This window comes from Phyllobates terribilis, unplaced genomic scaffold (genome assembly GCF_046119375.1).
Source record: "Phyllobates terribilis strain yellow unplaced genomic scaffold, ASM4611937v1 Scaffold_1__5_contigs__length_1240528914, whole genome shotgun sequence".
Lineage (NCBI taxonomy): Eukaryota > Metazoa > Chordata > Amphibia > Anura > Dendrobatidae > Phyllobates > Phyllobates terribilis.
The window spans coordinates 515,898,829-515,916,041 of NW_027362761.1; the positions used below are offsets into that span (position 1 = coordinate 515,898,829).

At 39.5% G+C, this 17,213-nt stretch overlaps 1 protein-coding gene across 8 annotated transcripts in view; it reads left to right on the plus strand.

Moving 5' to 3' along the window:
• The window catches only part of PDE4D (phosphodiesterase 4D), a 1,744,955-nt gene extending 1,728,266 nt beyond the window's left edge, over positions 1–16,689 (plus strand). For all 8 annotated transcript variants that reach the window (XM_073680269.1, XM_073680271.1, XM_073680272.1 and 5 more), the window contains 8 exons: positions 741–913; positions 2,902–3,000; positions 3,237–3,401; positions 4,572–4,671; positions 8,049–8,203; positions 10,017–10,139; positions 10,539–10,721; positions 13,255–16,689. In XM_073680269.1, the coding sequence (XP_073536370.1) occupies positions 741–913; positions 2,902–3,000; positions 3,237–3,401; positions 4,572–4,671; positions 8,049–8,203; positions 10,017–10,139; positions 10,539–10,721; positions 13,255–13,656 (1,400 nt within the window). In that variant the 3' untranslated portion in view covers positions 13,657–16,689. The remainder of the gene's footprint in view (positions 1–740; positions 914–2,901; positions 3,001–3,236; positions 3,402–4,571; positions 4,672–8,048; positions 8,204–10,016; positions 10,140–10,538; positions 10,722–13,254) is intronic.
• Positions 16,690–17,213: the final 524 nt, after the last annotated feature.

Here is a 17,213-nt window from a genome sequence, read left to right on the forward strand (position 1 = left end):
AAGTTATCAAAATTTAGGTAAATTGCACGGTGATCTCTATCAAGGCCGATAGCAAAGTTTTCGGGGTGGAATTTGAACTGTTCTACAATGGGGTCGTAGAGTCTTGGACAAGCCTATTTTGTTAGAAGGGTCCCCAATAATAAGATGATAATATGTGATCTTGGATCTGGAATTCCTAATATCAAAAGGGAACACAACACAAAGTGGCATGAAGTATTACACAGTTACTACTGAGGTCAGTGGACTGTCCAAGTAATGCTCACATGGCCACTATCCTATCTCGCCAACTAAAAATGTAAAACTAACTACAACAGTGCTTCTTATCCATCCAATGTCCTTTACTACAGAACCACCCAAATCTCAAGGTTGGGACGTAGGAGTACAGATATTGAAGCTGGATTGATGTCACATCTTTCTAGCGTATTCTATTCCTCTGATTACATCATGTGTATGACACCTGTTTCATTTATTCAATCGGACATGCGTTAAATGGACACCATATATTGGCTTTCTTCACCCTAGGGTCTCATTGCATTTTTTTTTTTTAATACCCCAACATGGAAAAAACACAATTTTGGCCTCCTTTGTGCTACTATAACCATATAGATTTGTTTCCATGCGCGTTAGAAGCTCTACCGGTGAACATCCTAAACGTAGATCACAAACATAATGTGAACATAGCTTGAACCTTGACTAGATGACGTAGCAGTGGAATATTAATTGTATGTGTTTTTATGTAGATAAACAACATGAAGTGGAGATGCCAACACCGGCCCAGAAAGAAAAGGAAAAGAAGAAGAGGCCCATGTCACAGATTAGCGGGGTGAAAAAACTAATGCACAGCTCTAGTCTGACTAATTCAAATATTCCAAGGTTTGGAGTAAAAAGTGAAAACGAAGAATCTCTAGCCAAGGTGAGATAACATATTAACTTCTCCATTTATGTACACTTCAATGCATCCTCATCTTTTTATTATTAATTTCCTCAATATATACTAGCCTTGAAGCAGTCTTCTTAGCTAATTCCTTTCCTGACATCAAGAAATAACTGCCATTACAGTCTCAATGGTTGTTATCCTACCAGAATATCAGAGGACCCTTATTGGGTCAGACTGTGAGTAAAAGATTAGTAGTACCCCATTCTGACTTCTGCTTTGGTCCTATTCTACTTCACATCCTCCACCCGGCAATCTCCTGGGCACCTCTGTTGCTTCTTTGGCCCCATGATGTCATGATACCAAATGAGGCCTAGTCTCTAATCTTAGCTATAGTGCCAAGGATGCCGGACCTAGAATTGAAGTTCGGTTCCAGTAGACAACCGGACTAGAATTTGGAACTAGTCTCTAATCTTAGCCATGTCGCACATCATCATGACGTCACGGGTACTAGGAAGCCACAGAAGCGTTAAGGATGCCAGACCTAGAATTGAAGTTCGGTTCCAGTAGATAACCGGACTAGAATTTGGAACTAGTCTCTAATCTTAGCCATGTCGCACATCATCATGACGTCACGGGCCCTAGGAAGCAACAGAAGCGCTAAGGATGCCGGACCTAGAATTGAAGTTCTGTTCCAGTAGAACACCGGACTAGAAGTTGGAACTGGGTAGCACAAATCTTGTGCTCATTTCTAGCTCTGACACAATAATAGACACACAATTTTTGGAGATTACGTTGGAGGAAATAACTTGCCACGTGGGTCTACTTTTTTAAGCTGATTCACAATGTTATGAATGGTATATGTTGTGTGTACAATTATAGCAACACAGATTACAGTACAATTAAGAGTGCACATGTGCTTGTATAGATGGAGGATAGACCACCATCAGGTCTTTTGGCGGTTCCAAAAACCGTGTTCTAGCTCCGGTGGACCTTTTTATCAGTACCCCAAATCCAAATTTGCTACAGACTGCGTATGAGGATGATTTTGCCTTTCAGAAATCAGAAAAAGCTACCTATATGGAACATTTAATTTCTCAGCTGCTTCATTGAGGTACACAGGAACCATGAGTTAATATGCTGCCACCTGGAGGCTGACACTAAGAATGCATCTTAGAAAAAAAGCTGACTCCTCCCCAGCAGTTTATACCCGGGCAGTCTACACCCAATTATTAGTTTTCCCACTCCAGGGAGAGCTTTAGGACATCCCATTGTTCCTGTGTCCCCCAATGAAGCGACCAGAAATAAAGATTTTTGGTACTCACCGTAAAATGTCTTTCTCGTAGCCTTCATTGGGGAACACAACACCCTCTTGTCTGGGTGGTGGGGGGTCTTGATTTTGCTGTCCCTACTGCTTTTATACCAACTGAATAACTAGGTGTCAGATGATGGGCAAGAGTCAGCTCTTTTCTCAGTTGTATTCTTAGTGTCAGCCTCCTGGTGGCAGCATATTAATTCATGGTTCCTGTGTCCCCCAATGAAGGGTATGAGAAAGATATTTTACAGTGAGGACCAAAAATCATTAAATTGGTTGTCCCCTTGCTAAAAACATCCAGCACATATCTAGGTTACCCTAAAAATGGTATACCACCAGGGCAGTGATTTTTTTACCCTGTAAGCACAGTAGCCAGTAAATTCTCTGTATCTATTCCGTGTTGGAGAAAGAACCAGACCTTACCTCTTCTTTTGATTGAGGACTTCTTACATTTTTTTATGTGCGTCTTGATAGCTATTTTTATCCATTTTTAATATTTTTGGCAGTACAACATCCTTTAAATGCATGGTGGTAATTAATTCATGACATCCTCCTACTCACCATGTGTTCTCTGAACTCTCAGCAATGATGGCACTCACAGAATGTTCCAGGCTGCGTGCACCGAATCTCCAGCTCAAAGGAGCTCGAGAATTAAATCTTGTGGCCAATCCAAAAATGATAATCACTCCCTGTCTATTCTCAATTCTGTCAGGAACTTGAAGATGTGAATAAATGGGGCCTTAACATTTTTAAAGTAGCCGAGTATTCTGGAAACCGACCTCTCACAGTCGTCATACACACAATATTTCAGGTACAGATCCTTATTGCATGGTTTGTTTGTTTTTTTTAGAATTTGGGCCGTTTTTATGAATATGCATTTGTAATGTGTTTTATAGACTTTTATACATTTTTGTAAAAATATAGTGAATTCTAGTAAATATAATTTAAAAGTACAATATACTAAAAATTGTGTAAGGGATGCAGGGTGAGCCATCTTTTTCTTCTTTTCTCTGTGTAATAAAATATTTCTTCTGGATTTTCTTACAGGAACGAGATCTGTTGAAGACCTTTAAAATACCAGTAGACACTTTAGTTACGTACTTAATGACTCTAGAAGATCACTATCACGCTGACGTGGCTTACCATAATAATATTCATGCAGCGGATGTTGCTCAGTCTACTCATGTGCTGCTATCGACCCCTGCTTTGGAGGTAAATACTTTGGGGGAAAAAGAAGGTCCATTTTTTAGCACTATTTTTGTCTACATGTTTTGCCAATTGTGATGCATCATGGTTTACACATCTATTTATATATCTGTCTAAAGAAAACCGTTGCCATAGAGTAGTATAAGGAAAACACATTATCAACTCCTCCCTTCAGGGCTCATTCAGACAAGCGTATATCGGTCCATGTCTTGTCTTAGTGCGCCATGAACTGCCTACAGACCCCCTATAGCCAGCAAGGCTATTGGTGGTCTGCGTGGAATAAATCACAGCATACACTCTTTTGGTCTGGTTTAAAGGGGTTTTCCCATAAACAAAATTAATTTGAATCAATAGATATTTGAATAATAATACGTTTTACAATTGGATGTGCTTAAATAAAATGTTCCCGTGCTGAGATAATCTTATAAATGTGCCCCTGCTGTGTACTGTGTAACGGCTGTGTCTGACCGTACAGGGACATGGTCTGATCATACCACAGCTCCTGGGCAGGGGAGGAAGCAAAAGAGTATACAGACATTACAGCACGGGATCACAGCTGATTCTGATTCTTTCTTTCTTTGAAGTAAAACAGGCAGGGAAATGTTTTGCCTCACAAAAAGAATCAGCTGTGATCCCTTGCTGTAATGTCTGTATACTCTTTTGCTTCCTCCCCTGCCCAGGAGATGTGGTATGATCAGACCATGTCCCTGTACGGTCAGACACGGCCATTACACAGTACACAGCAGGGGCACATTTATAAGATTATCTCAGTACAGGAACATTTTTTTTAACACATCCAATTGTGGAAGTTATTATTATTCCAAGATCTATTAATTAAAATGTACTTTATTTGTGGGAAAATCCCTTTAAGGCAGCTACGGGACCCATCTTCAACGGACTAAGAGCACAGAGCTGTATACTTTGCCATTCACCTCTGCAATCTGTTTTTCAATAAGTCCCTTTGAACCTGATCTTAGAGTCCATTGTGTCCTCCCTCCTTTCACCCTCCCCCCACTCCACCCAGAAAAAAAAGAGACTATAATTGAAAAGTGTTTTGAAGTGTGTTTATATTGATTTTTCCCAACCAACTCCATCTTTTGCTGTTATTATATCCCTGGTTTATTCAGCTATTGAGAACATTGATGTATTGACTTGTATGTTGTTTTTTTATTTCAGGCTGTTTTCACAGATCTGGAAATTCTTGCTGCAATCTTTGCAAGTGCAATACATGATGTTGATCACCCTGGTGTGTCCAACCAGTTTCTAATCAACACAAGTAAGTAAATGTGTTTTTCTATTAAAAAAAAAAAAGTAAAAAAAAAATAAAACACCCCAAAAAACAAACATTCTATATAGACAAAGGAAAAAAACACAATATTTCCCACATTCACTCCTATTCCATGTGGATCTCTGTGTTCTTGACCACAAGATTAAACAGTCAGAGCAAATGTTTGTGTCTTATCCATAGATGGTGGGTAGTGAAGAAGCTCATCATCTATTGTCAGTGGTGGATCCTGTTATCTATTAAAGGGAATTTGTCATCAGGCTTTTGCTATGTAATCTGAAAGTAGAATAATATAGGGGTTGAGACCCTGATTCCAGCAATATATCACTTACTGGTATGCTTACTATCATACAATCCCAGCTTTCTCTGCTGTAGATTTAGCATAGCTCAGAATGCTTCGCTCTGTTTAGCCCCGCCCACACCACTGATTGGCAGCTTTCTTTGTACACTATACTTTGACAGAAAGCTGCCAATCAGTGATGGAGGCGGGGTTATACATAGCAGAAGGACTACATGGCATCAGACACCTAGTCCTGTAGTGATAATCTCCTGTTGATAAAACACTGATTTTATTGAAACAGCAACACACAGCCTAGTGAATGACACATCATTGAAATCAGCTTCTCAGCCCCTACATCATAGTGCTCTCAGATTACATAGAAAAACCTGCTGCCAAATTCCATTTAATAGAAGTGTTACCTTTCTTGTTAATCCTTTGATGACATAAGTCGATGGCTGACCCTGCCTGCAGTGTACGCAGCAATAGCTGAAAAGTGATCTCTTCTAAACATAAAGTATTGGCTCTTTGTGAATGTGTAATGTAAAAACTGATATTTTTTTTTGTCTTTTTACACATTGTTAAAGGGGTTTTCCAGGACTTTAACAATTAATGACAAAAGTAAACACCTTTTTTGTTTTTTTAACATATATTTAATATGAAAACTTGATTGGATAATTTCAATCAATTCCCTTTAACACTTGGACTTTACTTGATAACAACCTGCTGACCTCTGGGCTATGACGTTGTGCCCCTGGGGCTTAAGATTGGCTGGCGGTGAATATTTGTGGCATTTTGTATTCCACGTAGCTAAATATAATTCTTGGATTTTGGCTGCGTGCCTGGTAACCAGAGGGATACCCTAGAGTGCACAGATCAATATGATGAGTCACCTTATAAATGAGGGGAGAAAATGTCAGCGGAGTGCTGCCAGTCCAGCATATTATGTACTATGTGTACGTCGTGGTTTGTTGTGTGCTTTCTGTGCCTTATACACAAGGTACCGGATGTTTACAGGGTTAAGTAAATCCAGTCTAGCCATCACGTTGGGTTAAAAATGCCCAAAACACTGCAACCTACAATTCTTCACTGTGCAAATCAAAGCTAATTTCCTATATGTTGTACTGTTCATTTACTTTATTTGTAGTTGTATTATTATTAGAGATGAGCTTATCTTGTAAACACAGAGTTCTCCTACAACTTTATTCAGTGTTTTCTAGCTTTTTTTCCCTATTTCTATGACTAAGCTGTGAGCTGGGCCTCCTCTCACTATCCAGAATTACCCTGAAATAGCTGCTGCGCTCCCTGCCGCTGCTTTCATACAGGATTTGATAGTCCCTCCTGATTGGCTGTGCTAGACCATGTGATGTAATAGCTGCAAAGCATAATAGGGAAGCCCTCCCTGCCACACCCAAGGTTATGTGAGACTCATATGGGTGATGGAAACTTTTTCAGTGTGTAAAATAGTGGCTACCATTTTGTGCAATTTGTGCAACGAATTCTTTAAAATTCTGCAGTTTTGATTGAAATAGAATCGATTCGCTCATCGCTAATTACTATACTTTCATAACATTATTATGCACTTTTAATTCTATTATTTGGTATTATATATTATATATAACTAATATACCCATGTCAAATGATCATATTTTATTATCTGTTATTATATACATCTTGCTTTATTTTATTATTTCCACCTTAGACAGATATGCTTTAAGTGCCGTATAGATGTGGGCCACTTGACCGCTTGTCCTTTCCAGTGCTGTGGCCTCTGTCAGTGGAGAGGTGCAGTTGTCTTCATAGTCTTCTATAACAGCCGAGGATCCACATGTATCTGACCTTTTATTGCATATCATGTGGATATGCTGTAAATTACTAATCTTCTTATAAGAAATCATTTTCTATAGGACAGCCCTCTTCTCAAACACAGGTTGAAGGGGTTATCTGGGGCTTTTTTTTCCCCCTATGGAGTTAAGCACTTATCAGAATATAGCTGCTGACTACTTGACCTCTTCTGCCCTGCAACGATCTCTGCCAGCTTAGAGTGGTCACGGACCGCTTCTGTGGAGCTGGATGTCAATCAACATCAACAGCATTGTTGCTGCGTCGACAGAGCCTTCCGAAAGAGAAGGAACTGCTCCGTCAGTGGAAGTAGCAGAATTGCCAGCAAGAGCGGTCCATGACAGTTCTGAACCGGGAGAGATCATTGCAGGGCAGAACAGGAAGATAGTGTTAAGCCCCATACGGATAAAAAAAAAGTCCCGGATAACCCTTTAAAGCATGGTGAGACAATAAAGGAGGGGTGACTGATTATGGTAGTTTCCCCTATATTCCCAATTTCGCTACTGCCCATGTAGAGTTGAACTGACTGATATTGGCCAAATACATATTAGTATAACTAGATACGAGAGGTAAAATTAATCACGACTTGTGTTGTCTTCGCCAGTCTATATCCTATTCCGTTGACGGCTTTAATTAATTTTAATAATTGTGAATCAGTCAAATCCTGCTGAGCGAAGCTGCTCCCACTTCCATCCACTTTTGAAAAAGTTGCCATAAAAATGCCAAAAGTTGGAAAATGTTTGCACAGCTATGTTATGGAATCGCTGTACTTCAGTAGTACTTTTTCTGTGGGATAATTATGGCCACCAGGAAGATTTTATTGATTTCCCAGGGAACAAGTCTGTTCATTGTTTTTCTAACGTTTTACAAATAGCTCTTTGTTGTACGATAGACTTATTGCAGAAACCGAATTGATGCGGAGAATGGCGCTGCTTCGTTTCCTATCCAGACGCATTCCTGTCAAGCATTTAGCGCCATGGAGGTCAGACACTGGCAGGGGTCATTATTTCTGGACCTGCGTGATTAAAGCTTCTGTTCCTTGATTCACTTAGCGTAATAAACACATGACAGCGCAGCTATCATTTATCACGTCAGACCTGTTCTTATTTATGAGGATTCACGCTGCTTCATTGCAATTGAAGCAATCAGGCAATCATATCCTATAATTATCACAGACAAGTTCGTAGCATTTTGCTTCTCAAGTTCCCGCCGTTGAGTCTTTTAACGATGATCCTTGATTTTCTTCCAGACTCCGAATTAGCCTTGATGTACAATGACTCATCGGTTCTGGAGAACCACCATCTAGCTGTGGGATTCAAGCTGCTACAAGAAGAGAACTGTGACATTTTCCAGAACTTGACCAAAAAGCAGAGACAATCATTACGGAAAATGGTCATTGACATAGTGAGTACAGATCATTAAATAACATGTTCCCGTTGCTGTTCATTCCTTAGAGCGCAAAAATGATTATTGCTGATACGAATAAAACATCTTTGTATAGAAACTTTCATTTATTTTAGTAAATTTGGAATAAGCCAGCTAAAGTATAACAGGCTATGAATAGAATAAGAGTAAGGCCGGGTTCAGATGGACATTTTGAAAATCTGGCCCGTCTCAACCACAAATGGTGGAAATGACTGGCACCATCTGCTCGTCTGCATTGTGGACAGGCACCGAAGCCGACACTTTTCATTGCATGCATTATTCTGGTCCATAAAATGGACCAAAGTTGTGCATTTACAATTTTTCTGCGTAGGATATGGGCTATGTGCACTGACACAGTAGCTATAATGGGTCCATGTCCCAAGTCCTAATAGTTACTGGGCGCCTATATTCAGTACAGGACCATAGGCCTATATCTTAAAGGGAGTCCATGTTGCCTTTTATAGCTACAGCACATTAGAGAAGGTGAATTTTCAATCCATCTTGGCAAGCGTACATTGTGTGCTCAAGCTCGGTCAGTAGACTTTCCCAAATCTCTCCCGTTTTGTGTTCATTAAGCCAGCGTGTGAGCAATACTTCTGTAAGGGCTCGCTCATATGAGACATGGCGAATCAGAAAAACTAAACTACATTTCTAATTGGAGGTAGTTGCTAATATTATTATTATTACACCTACTACATATTGGGATAGGATTTTGGAGAGAGGAATGCCCCTTTTAAGTTCTCTGTCTTCTCCACACCTGTGATACGATTCTCTCATATGAGAGAATCGGATCACACTCTGACACAGTTTGATCCGAGTGACATTACCGTAATCGGCCCGATTCTGTCCCATGTGAGAGTCGACGGCCATGTGACCCCAGCCTAATGCCGATAGAAGAGAGTGGCGCTGTGCACATGTCAGCTTCAGTCTAAGCAAAACTGTCAATCAAATCCAGAGGGAAGGAGATTGGGGGACAGGCTGTGTAGCCGCAGCGGCCGGGGACTCGTAGCTTGTCTGCCTCTATTTTACATTCTCACTCTTTCCCTTAGTGACTAAAATAGTCTGGGTCTTGTGGAAAGGTGCGACAGGCGAGATATGTTCTTCTTTCTTCTCAAGAACATTTCTTGTCTTACGTGAGCTGGATTTAGCAATAAGTCTGCAGAATTCATAAATTAACCCTGTTTTCCTACCGCAGCCTTTTTTTTTTATAGACAATACTATTTATATTATTTAAAGAGTCTGATTTCTTTTACACTGCAATTGCTTATCTTGCATAAAATGTATAAGGTTTAAAGGGATTGTCTATAGCAGGACAGTAACGTAGAATTGTGTGTGTATAGAAGGGAATAGTTTGTGCACTTTTCTATATTTTAAAACAAAAAGGGAAACCCAGAATGATTCGCACATTTCTTGGCTATTTTTGCAATCTGCGAGATCCACTGGTATTTCCGTGACCTACTTGTGGTGAGATGCTCTGCAGAGTCCTCTTCTTTCTCTAGTTACCTGTCGCTGTCATTTTTCATGTCCGGCATATTTTATATTCCGGTTGCCGCAGTGAGACAAAACCGGTACATCGCCGACGTCCTAAGAATTGACAGGCGTATAGAGCTCAGTATCTGCCCTGAGGACTTTAGGACTAATTTTGGCATGTCACTTGGGGCACAAGGAAAACAGATTCTTCTCCGAGTCCAACCTGAGCAACTTTCTTATTGGGATACCATTGTGTATAATGCTCCAGTATGCGGTAGGTCCGTCTTCCATTTGGTAACTAGATTTGCATCCTGTCTTTAAGGTGCTGGCTACAGACATGTCAAAGCATATGAATCTACTAGCTGATTTGAAAACGATGGTTGAAACCAAGAAGGTGACAAGTTCGGGAGTTCTTCTTCTTGACAACTATTCGGACAGGATACAGGTAATGTTGTAGGACTACTAAAGTTGCGCAATAGCCCCCTGGTCCACTGGCCACCTCTGGAGACTATGGATGCCAGACCAGTGCCCTGATAACCTCTTCCTACTTGCCAGCATCCCTGACGCCTCTTCTGACTAGTAGGTCCCCGCGATGTAAATGTAGACAGTGGTCTGAAATTTGTATTTTATTTTGTTTTAAGATACTTAATCAAAATTCATCGGATGCCACATGTACGATAATACTGGACGATTTACTTATTTTTTTTAGTTTTTTAGACTAAAACTGCACAACACGACTCTTGTAGACGACTGTTCACAGCTACGCAAAGTGTGAATGAATCTGAAGACTTGTGCCTCCTGTGTAATCACACAGCAGCTGATGGTGTTTTTATGTCTATTTTAGGTCCTGCAGAATATGGTGCATTGTGCGGATCTGAGTAATCCAACCAAACCACTGCAGCTCTACCGGCACTGGACCGACAGAATCATGGAGGAATTCTTCAGGCAAGGAGACCGGGAAAGAGAACGAGGCATGGAAATAAGCCCCATGTGTGATAAGCACAATGCATCTGTGGAGAAATCACAGGTTTGTTTATTTCACTTGATATATGGAGCTGTTCTGTACAAACTGCAACGCAGTATGACCTCTATAGTCAGCGATCACTATGATCACTGTGAGTCTGACTCGTATTCACTGAGTCAATGATCACTATCATCACTGTAGCTCATTGATCACTCTGATCACTATTGGAAAGTGATCACTGATCATTATAGGTCAGAGATCACAATGATCATTACAGGTCTGTAATCATTACAGGTCTGTGATCACTATAGGTCTGCGATCACTATGATCACTATAGGTCTGCGATCCCTATAGGTCTGCAATCATGATCACTATAGGTCTACGATCACTATAGGTCTGCAATCATGATCATTATAGGTCTGCGATCATTATAGGCCAGCGATCACTGTGATCACTATACGTCTGTGATTGCTATGATCACTTTAGGTCACAGATCACTATAGGTCAGAGATCACTATAAGTCTGCGATTACTATGATCACTATAGGTCTGCGATCACTATATGTCAGCGATCACTATGATCACTATAGGTCTGCGATCACTATGATCACTATAGGTCAGCAATCACTATGATCACTATAGGTCTGTGATCACTATGATCACTATAGGCCAGCGATCACTATGTTCACTGTAGGTCTGTGATCACTATATGTCTGTGATGGCTATGATCACTATAGCTCAGAGATCACTATGGTCACTATAGGTCACAGATCACTATAGATCAGGGATCACTATAGGTCAGAGATCACTATAGGTCAACGATCACTATATGTCTGCGATCACTATGATCACTATAGGTCTGTGATCACTATATATCAGAGATCACTATGATCACTATAGGCCAGCGATCACTGTGATCACTATAGGTCTGCGATTACTGTACGTCTGCGATTGCTATGATCACTATAAGTCAGAGATCACTGTGATCACTATAGGTCAACGATCACTGTGATCACTATACGTCTCTGATCACTATGAACACTATAAGTCTGCGATCACTATAGGTCTGTGATCACTATATGTCAGCGATCAATATGATCACTATAGGTCTGTGATTACTGTACGTCTGTGATTGCTATGATCACTATAAGTCAGAGATCACTGTGATCAATATACGTCTGTGATCACTATAAGTCTGCGATCACTATAGGTCTGTGATCACTATGATCACTATAGGCCAGTGATCACTATGATCACTATAGGTCTGTGATTACTATACGTCTGCGATTGCTATGATCACTATAAGTCAGAGATCACTATGATCACTATATGTCTGTGATCACTATGATCACTATAGGTCAGCAATCACTATGCTCACTATAGGTCTGCGATCACTATAGGTCTGTGATCACTATATGTCAGCGATCAATATGATCACTATAGGTCTGTGATTACTGTACGTCTGCGATTGCTATGATCACTATAAGTCAGAGATCACTGTGATCAATATACGTCTGTGATCACTATGATCACTATAAGTCTGCGATCACTATGATCACTATAGGTCTGTGATCACTATAGGCCAGTGATCACTATGATCACTATAGGTCTGTGATTACTATACGTCTGTGATTGCTATGATCACTATAGGTCTGTGATTACTATACGTCTGTGATTACTATACGTCTGCGATTGCTATGATCACTATAAGTCAGAGATCACTATGATCACTATATGTCTGTGATCACTATCATTACCATAGCTTATTGATCATTATGATCACTATATGCTAGAAGTCATTACGGTCACTGTAGGACAGCGATCACTATATTCACTATGAGTGAGTGACCACTATAGATCAACTAGTACATATTTAAATTTCTGTTCTCTAAAAGAAGTCATGCTGCTTTGTAAGGATAATATGGATATATTAGAGTAAATTCTCTCATTGAGATAAGTAGAACATTTGAAAATCACCGTCTCCTTGGGAACCTCCCTTTATAAATCTAAGCAATGAGCCTCTGCAAAGAGTGCCGCTTGTCTGATGTGCTCAATGTGACCTGATATGCTTTACATATACATTATATAGGGCAGCTAACAAGTGCAGAAGGCAGGCCCGTGGTGAACAACTCATTAGTGGGGTTCCTTTAGGACAGTGGTTGTCTAACCTTAAATATCAAAGCTACTCCTTCATTCTACGGATCGATCAGTCAGACTTCCACTGATCAGTAAATGATAGCATATCTCAATAGTATACCATCACTTCTACTATTTAGAACTTCCCTTTAATAGACTAATTACAGTTAAAATAGGATGGGTTATTCCTTAAGAGACTTCTCCTTTCAGAATGGAGATGCCCTGGGTTATTTTGCCATAGATAGTTGTAGCTCCTGTCTGCCAAATTGGGACCTGCTCTTATTGAGCTCCATCGTTGAGCATATGACATTATTTGACATCTGGAAAGGGGTTAAACATTAATGGAAACGGGGTGGTGGCTTACAAAAATTAATCTGTCCAAACATTTCTAATATGTTATATAGTTGTGCAATTATTAATACTGTGTGAATAACGTCTTTGCTGTGCTTTTATTACTTCAGGTTGGGTTCATAGACTACATTGTTCATCCATTATGGGAGACATGGGCAGACCTCGTTCACCCAGATGCCCAAGATATTCTTGACACACTGGAGGACAACCGAGAGTGGTATCAAAGCACAATTCCCCAGAGTCCGTCCCCTGCACCCGATGAGCAGGAAGAAGGGAGGCAAGGCCAAACGGAAAAATTCCAGTTCGAACTTACACTGGAAGAAGATGGGGAGTCGGACACAGAGAAGGACAGTGGGAGTCAAGTGGAAGAGGACACCAGTTGTAGTGACTCAAAGACCCTTTGTACCCAGGACTCGGAATCAACTGAAATCCCACTTGATGAACAGGTGGAAGACGAGGAATTTCAGACAGAACCTAACGCACTAGAAGGAGAGCACTCGCCAGATACGTAACAGTGTGGAAAGCTTTCTCTTTTGATCTTTTTTATGTTTTTATTTTTCGTTTTGAAAAGATAAAAATGGTTTCCAAAGTGCATGAAACGTGCCGCAACCATGCTCACACCTCATCTGCCAGGATATTTGTTGATCAAAATTGACCTAGTTTACTCAGTTTGGCACTCAGGAATTTTAACTGAAATTCATTTTACAGCATTGAGAAGCTAACAGGAAACTTTCGGCAGACGAGTACATCACATAATACCCTGAGTATTTTATTTTTTTTTTTGGTTTTATGGAGTGACAAGACCAAGAAAGACCACGCGGTAAGAAGCAAACGGCACCAACGGGATTTACAAAAAAAAGAATATAATGGGGTTTTACCGTGCTCTCCTTTTAAGAAATAAAAAAAAAAAAGAAAAAAATGTCTCATTGTGGATGGCATAGCATCATGGCAAAATGATGAGCTGTGGAGATTACACGATTTTCTAATTTTAAGTCTTCCTGATAAAATGACTGAAAATATATACATTTAAGAAAAAAAAAAAATCTGACGCTCTTTGGGCTGCAACATACTCTGCATTTTGTACCATACAAAAGTTGTTTTTTTTTTTTTTTTCGTTTTTTTTTTTTTTTTTTGTAGAGCTTACTTTTATTATTAAATATATTGAGGTATTCTATTAAAAAAAAAAAGAAACAAAAAAAAAAGAAAAAAAAACACAAAGAAAAAAAAAAGGTACATTCATCTGCCACTGATTTTTTTTTTTTTTTTTTCCAAAGAGTAACTTGCAAACTTTTCAGTACAAGTAATGTGCTACACTGGACGACTTCTCCAGGTTATGGATTTTTTTGCACCTTAGAGATTTCATAGCAATTGATTGGACTGTAGAGATCCATTCTTTTATATGCTTGTATCTTTCTTAATGACACTGTCTTGCAGGAAACCCTTTCAGTACAACTTAGATTTTAATCCTCTTTTAATGTTTCCGATTAGCACAGAAAGAATGCATTGGCCACTTTTCCCATATACTTTGGAAGGTCACCACTTCATCATGTACAGGTTGCCCAAGTCTCAATGTCTCAAAACCTTGCTGCACCACAATATAGGGAAACCATCGCCACCGCCGCGTCTTGTGGAACGTGTGATCAATTGGCCTGGGACCGTCAACCGTTTGTGTCTGTAAAATCCGAAATTAATGCAAAGATGCTTCATGCTTAATGCCTTTAACTTTCTGGTCCTGATCTATTTAGCTTATGTGCAATATATAGCAAGTGAACACAATCTTCTGCTGTCCTTAGAAGTATAGTAGCTGCATCGCACACGCATATATGTATAAGCATATATGTGTGTGTACCGAACTGTATGGTCACCCAACACTCAAACCCACCATTGTGCACCAAAAAACACTCAATATAAAGCATCCGCCAAGCCATCTATCTTGTATATCTAAAAGTATCACAACGCTATAATCTATCTCTACCTGTGTAATGTAGCAGCGCTAAATAAAACGGCATTAGTAGCGAAGCTTACGGCACTGCTAACAGACGCCTGTCGAATCGAAAACCATCCGTACGCTGTAAAGAAAAAAAAATGCATCTGATCGCATGCAGAGTAATGTCGTTTGTGTATAATCTCGGCCAAAAAATATTTTTGACAAAAATATATATATATAAAAAAAAGTTCTTTACAAGGGACTTCAGCCTTCGGTGTAGCCTTAAGTGTCTCTTACTTGTGTTTCACGCCTTTAGAATTTCTCATTTGGCAAGCAAATTTAGACGAGTCTCCTTTTTTTCCAGTTTTACCTCCAGCATCTATCTGCATAAAACGCTTTGACTAGAAGACCCCACTGTGCTGTCTGATATGTAGGGATTTTCCATTCCACACATTACTCATCCTGTCGCTCACCTCCTGCCCATGGAGTGCCTGGAATGTAACAATGAAAAAGAAAAAAAAAGCAATATTATTTCCAAAAATAAAGGTCGACCTGAAAGGGTTCACAACTGCACTAATGGAAATTGTTTCATATAACAACATGTCACCACCCCACCCCCCATTAAGCATGCAAGAAGAAAAAAAAATATATGAAAAAAAAAATCACACTCATCATCCATGGACAATCAGCTAGTATAAGAAGTGAAAAGACATTGTATTGGTCGATAAATGGAATGCACTGTATAATCCTTCTCTTTCCTTTTTTTTCCTATTTGCCAAAGTCTGCAAACTTTATTCTAGTTAACCTTAAAAAAGTGGCTTTTTATTTATACATATTCTTCTTTTTTTTCTTTTTACAAAAAAAATCATTTTTGCCATAAATATTTTTTTTATTTATACATATTCTTCTTTTTTTTTTCTAATAAAAAAAATAATAATTTTGCCATAAATAAAATGCAATACATTTGGTGCTGTATGGCAGCAATTTATTTTCTGTATATATTTTTTATTTCATTTTATTTTTAAATGAGAGCTTATTTTGAAGGTACAACCTATAGTTTTCAAAGGAAAAAAAACTTGAACGAAATGGATTTACAGAGTGCCGCGTCGAAGTGCAAAGTGTTTTATTTTATTATTATTATTAACATATTTATTACTTTTTGTGCCATTCATAATTTTCCTCACCGGATGACCTTACCTGTAATACAGTCTTGTTTGTCTCTGTTTACAACCATGTATTTATTGTAATGTACATAATGTTAATTGTAAATTACTGGTTCTTATTAATATTATTATGACATCATCTGGAAACAGGCGGTGTTCTTATATCTTGAAACTCTTGGTGAGAGAATGAATATTCTGTATATTTACTCCTGTACATTTTTTTTTCTTCTGTATTATAATGTCACCTTAGAGCTTCTTTATGGAAAATCTGAAAGAAAAAAAAAAATCTTAAAAAAAAATGCTATGGTAAATATAAAAGCTGCAGGTCTTTGGTCCCAGGGCTGTGCCTTAACTCTGAACTATATTTTAATGTGTTTTGCTGCATTTGGAAATGAGAGTTGAAGGAAATAGGCTGGGCATTTTCTTGAGATTTTTTTTTGTTTTTTTTTTCCCAACCACAAACTTTCTTATTTCATACAAACCTAGAGACTAAAAGTGAGGCCAGCACAGTTCTATTTTATTTCCGATCACATCTTCATACTACAGTGAGCCTAGGAGCCTATAGGGGATCTCCTCTATCCATTAGGAAGAGACCAATACTGTAATGATGGTTAAATGGAATCTGTCATTTAAAATAACGTTGTTAATCTGCAGGTTAATAGTGTTCTGACACTTGAAAGCCCCACTGCCGCTAGGAAATGAACTTTATTTTCCCCTGGCAGCGTTCGGCGTTCACTCATAGGGGCGGCACCGGCGCAGGTTCAGTCACCGCTCTGTGTATAGAGAGCGGCGGCTGTAACTGTGCCCCCAGCACTGACTGACAGCCGGCCCTAGTGTTGAGTAGACTGTCAGTCAGTGCCCGGGGTGTGCTTACAGCCGCCGCTCTCTATGCACTGAGTGGTGACTGAAACCGCACTGGCACCCACCCCTATGACTGAACGCTGCCGAGGGGAATAAGGATCATTTCCTCCAGGCAGCG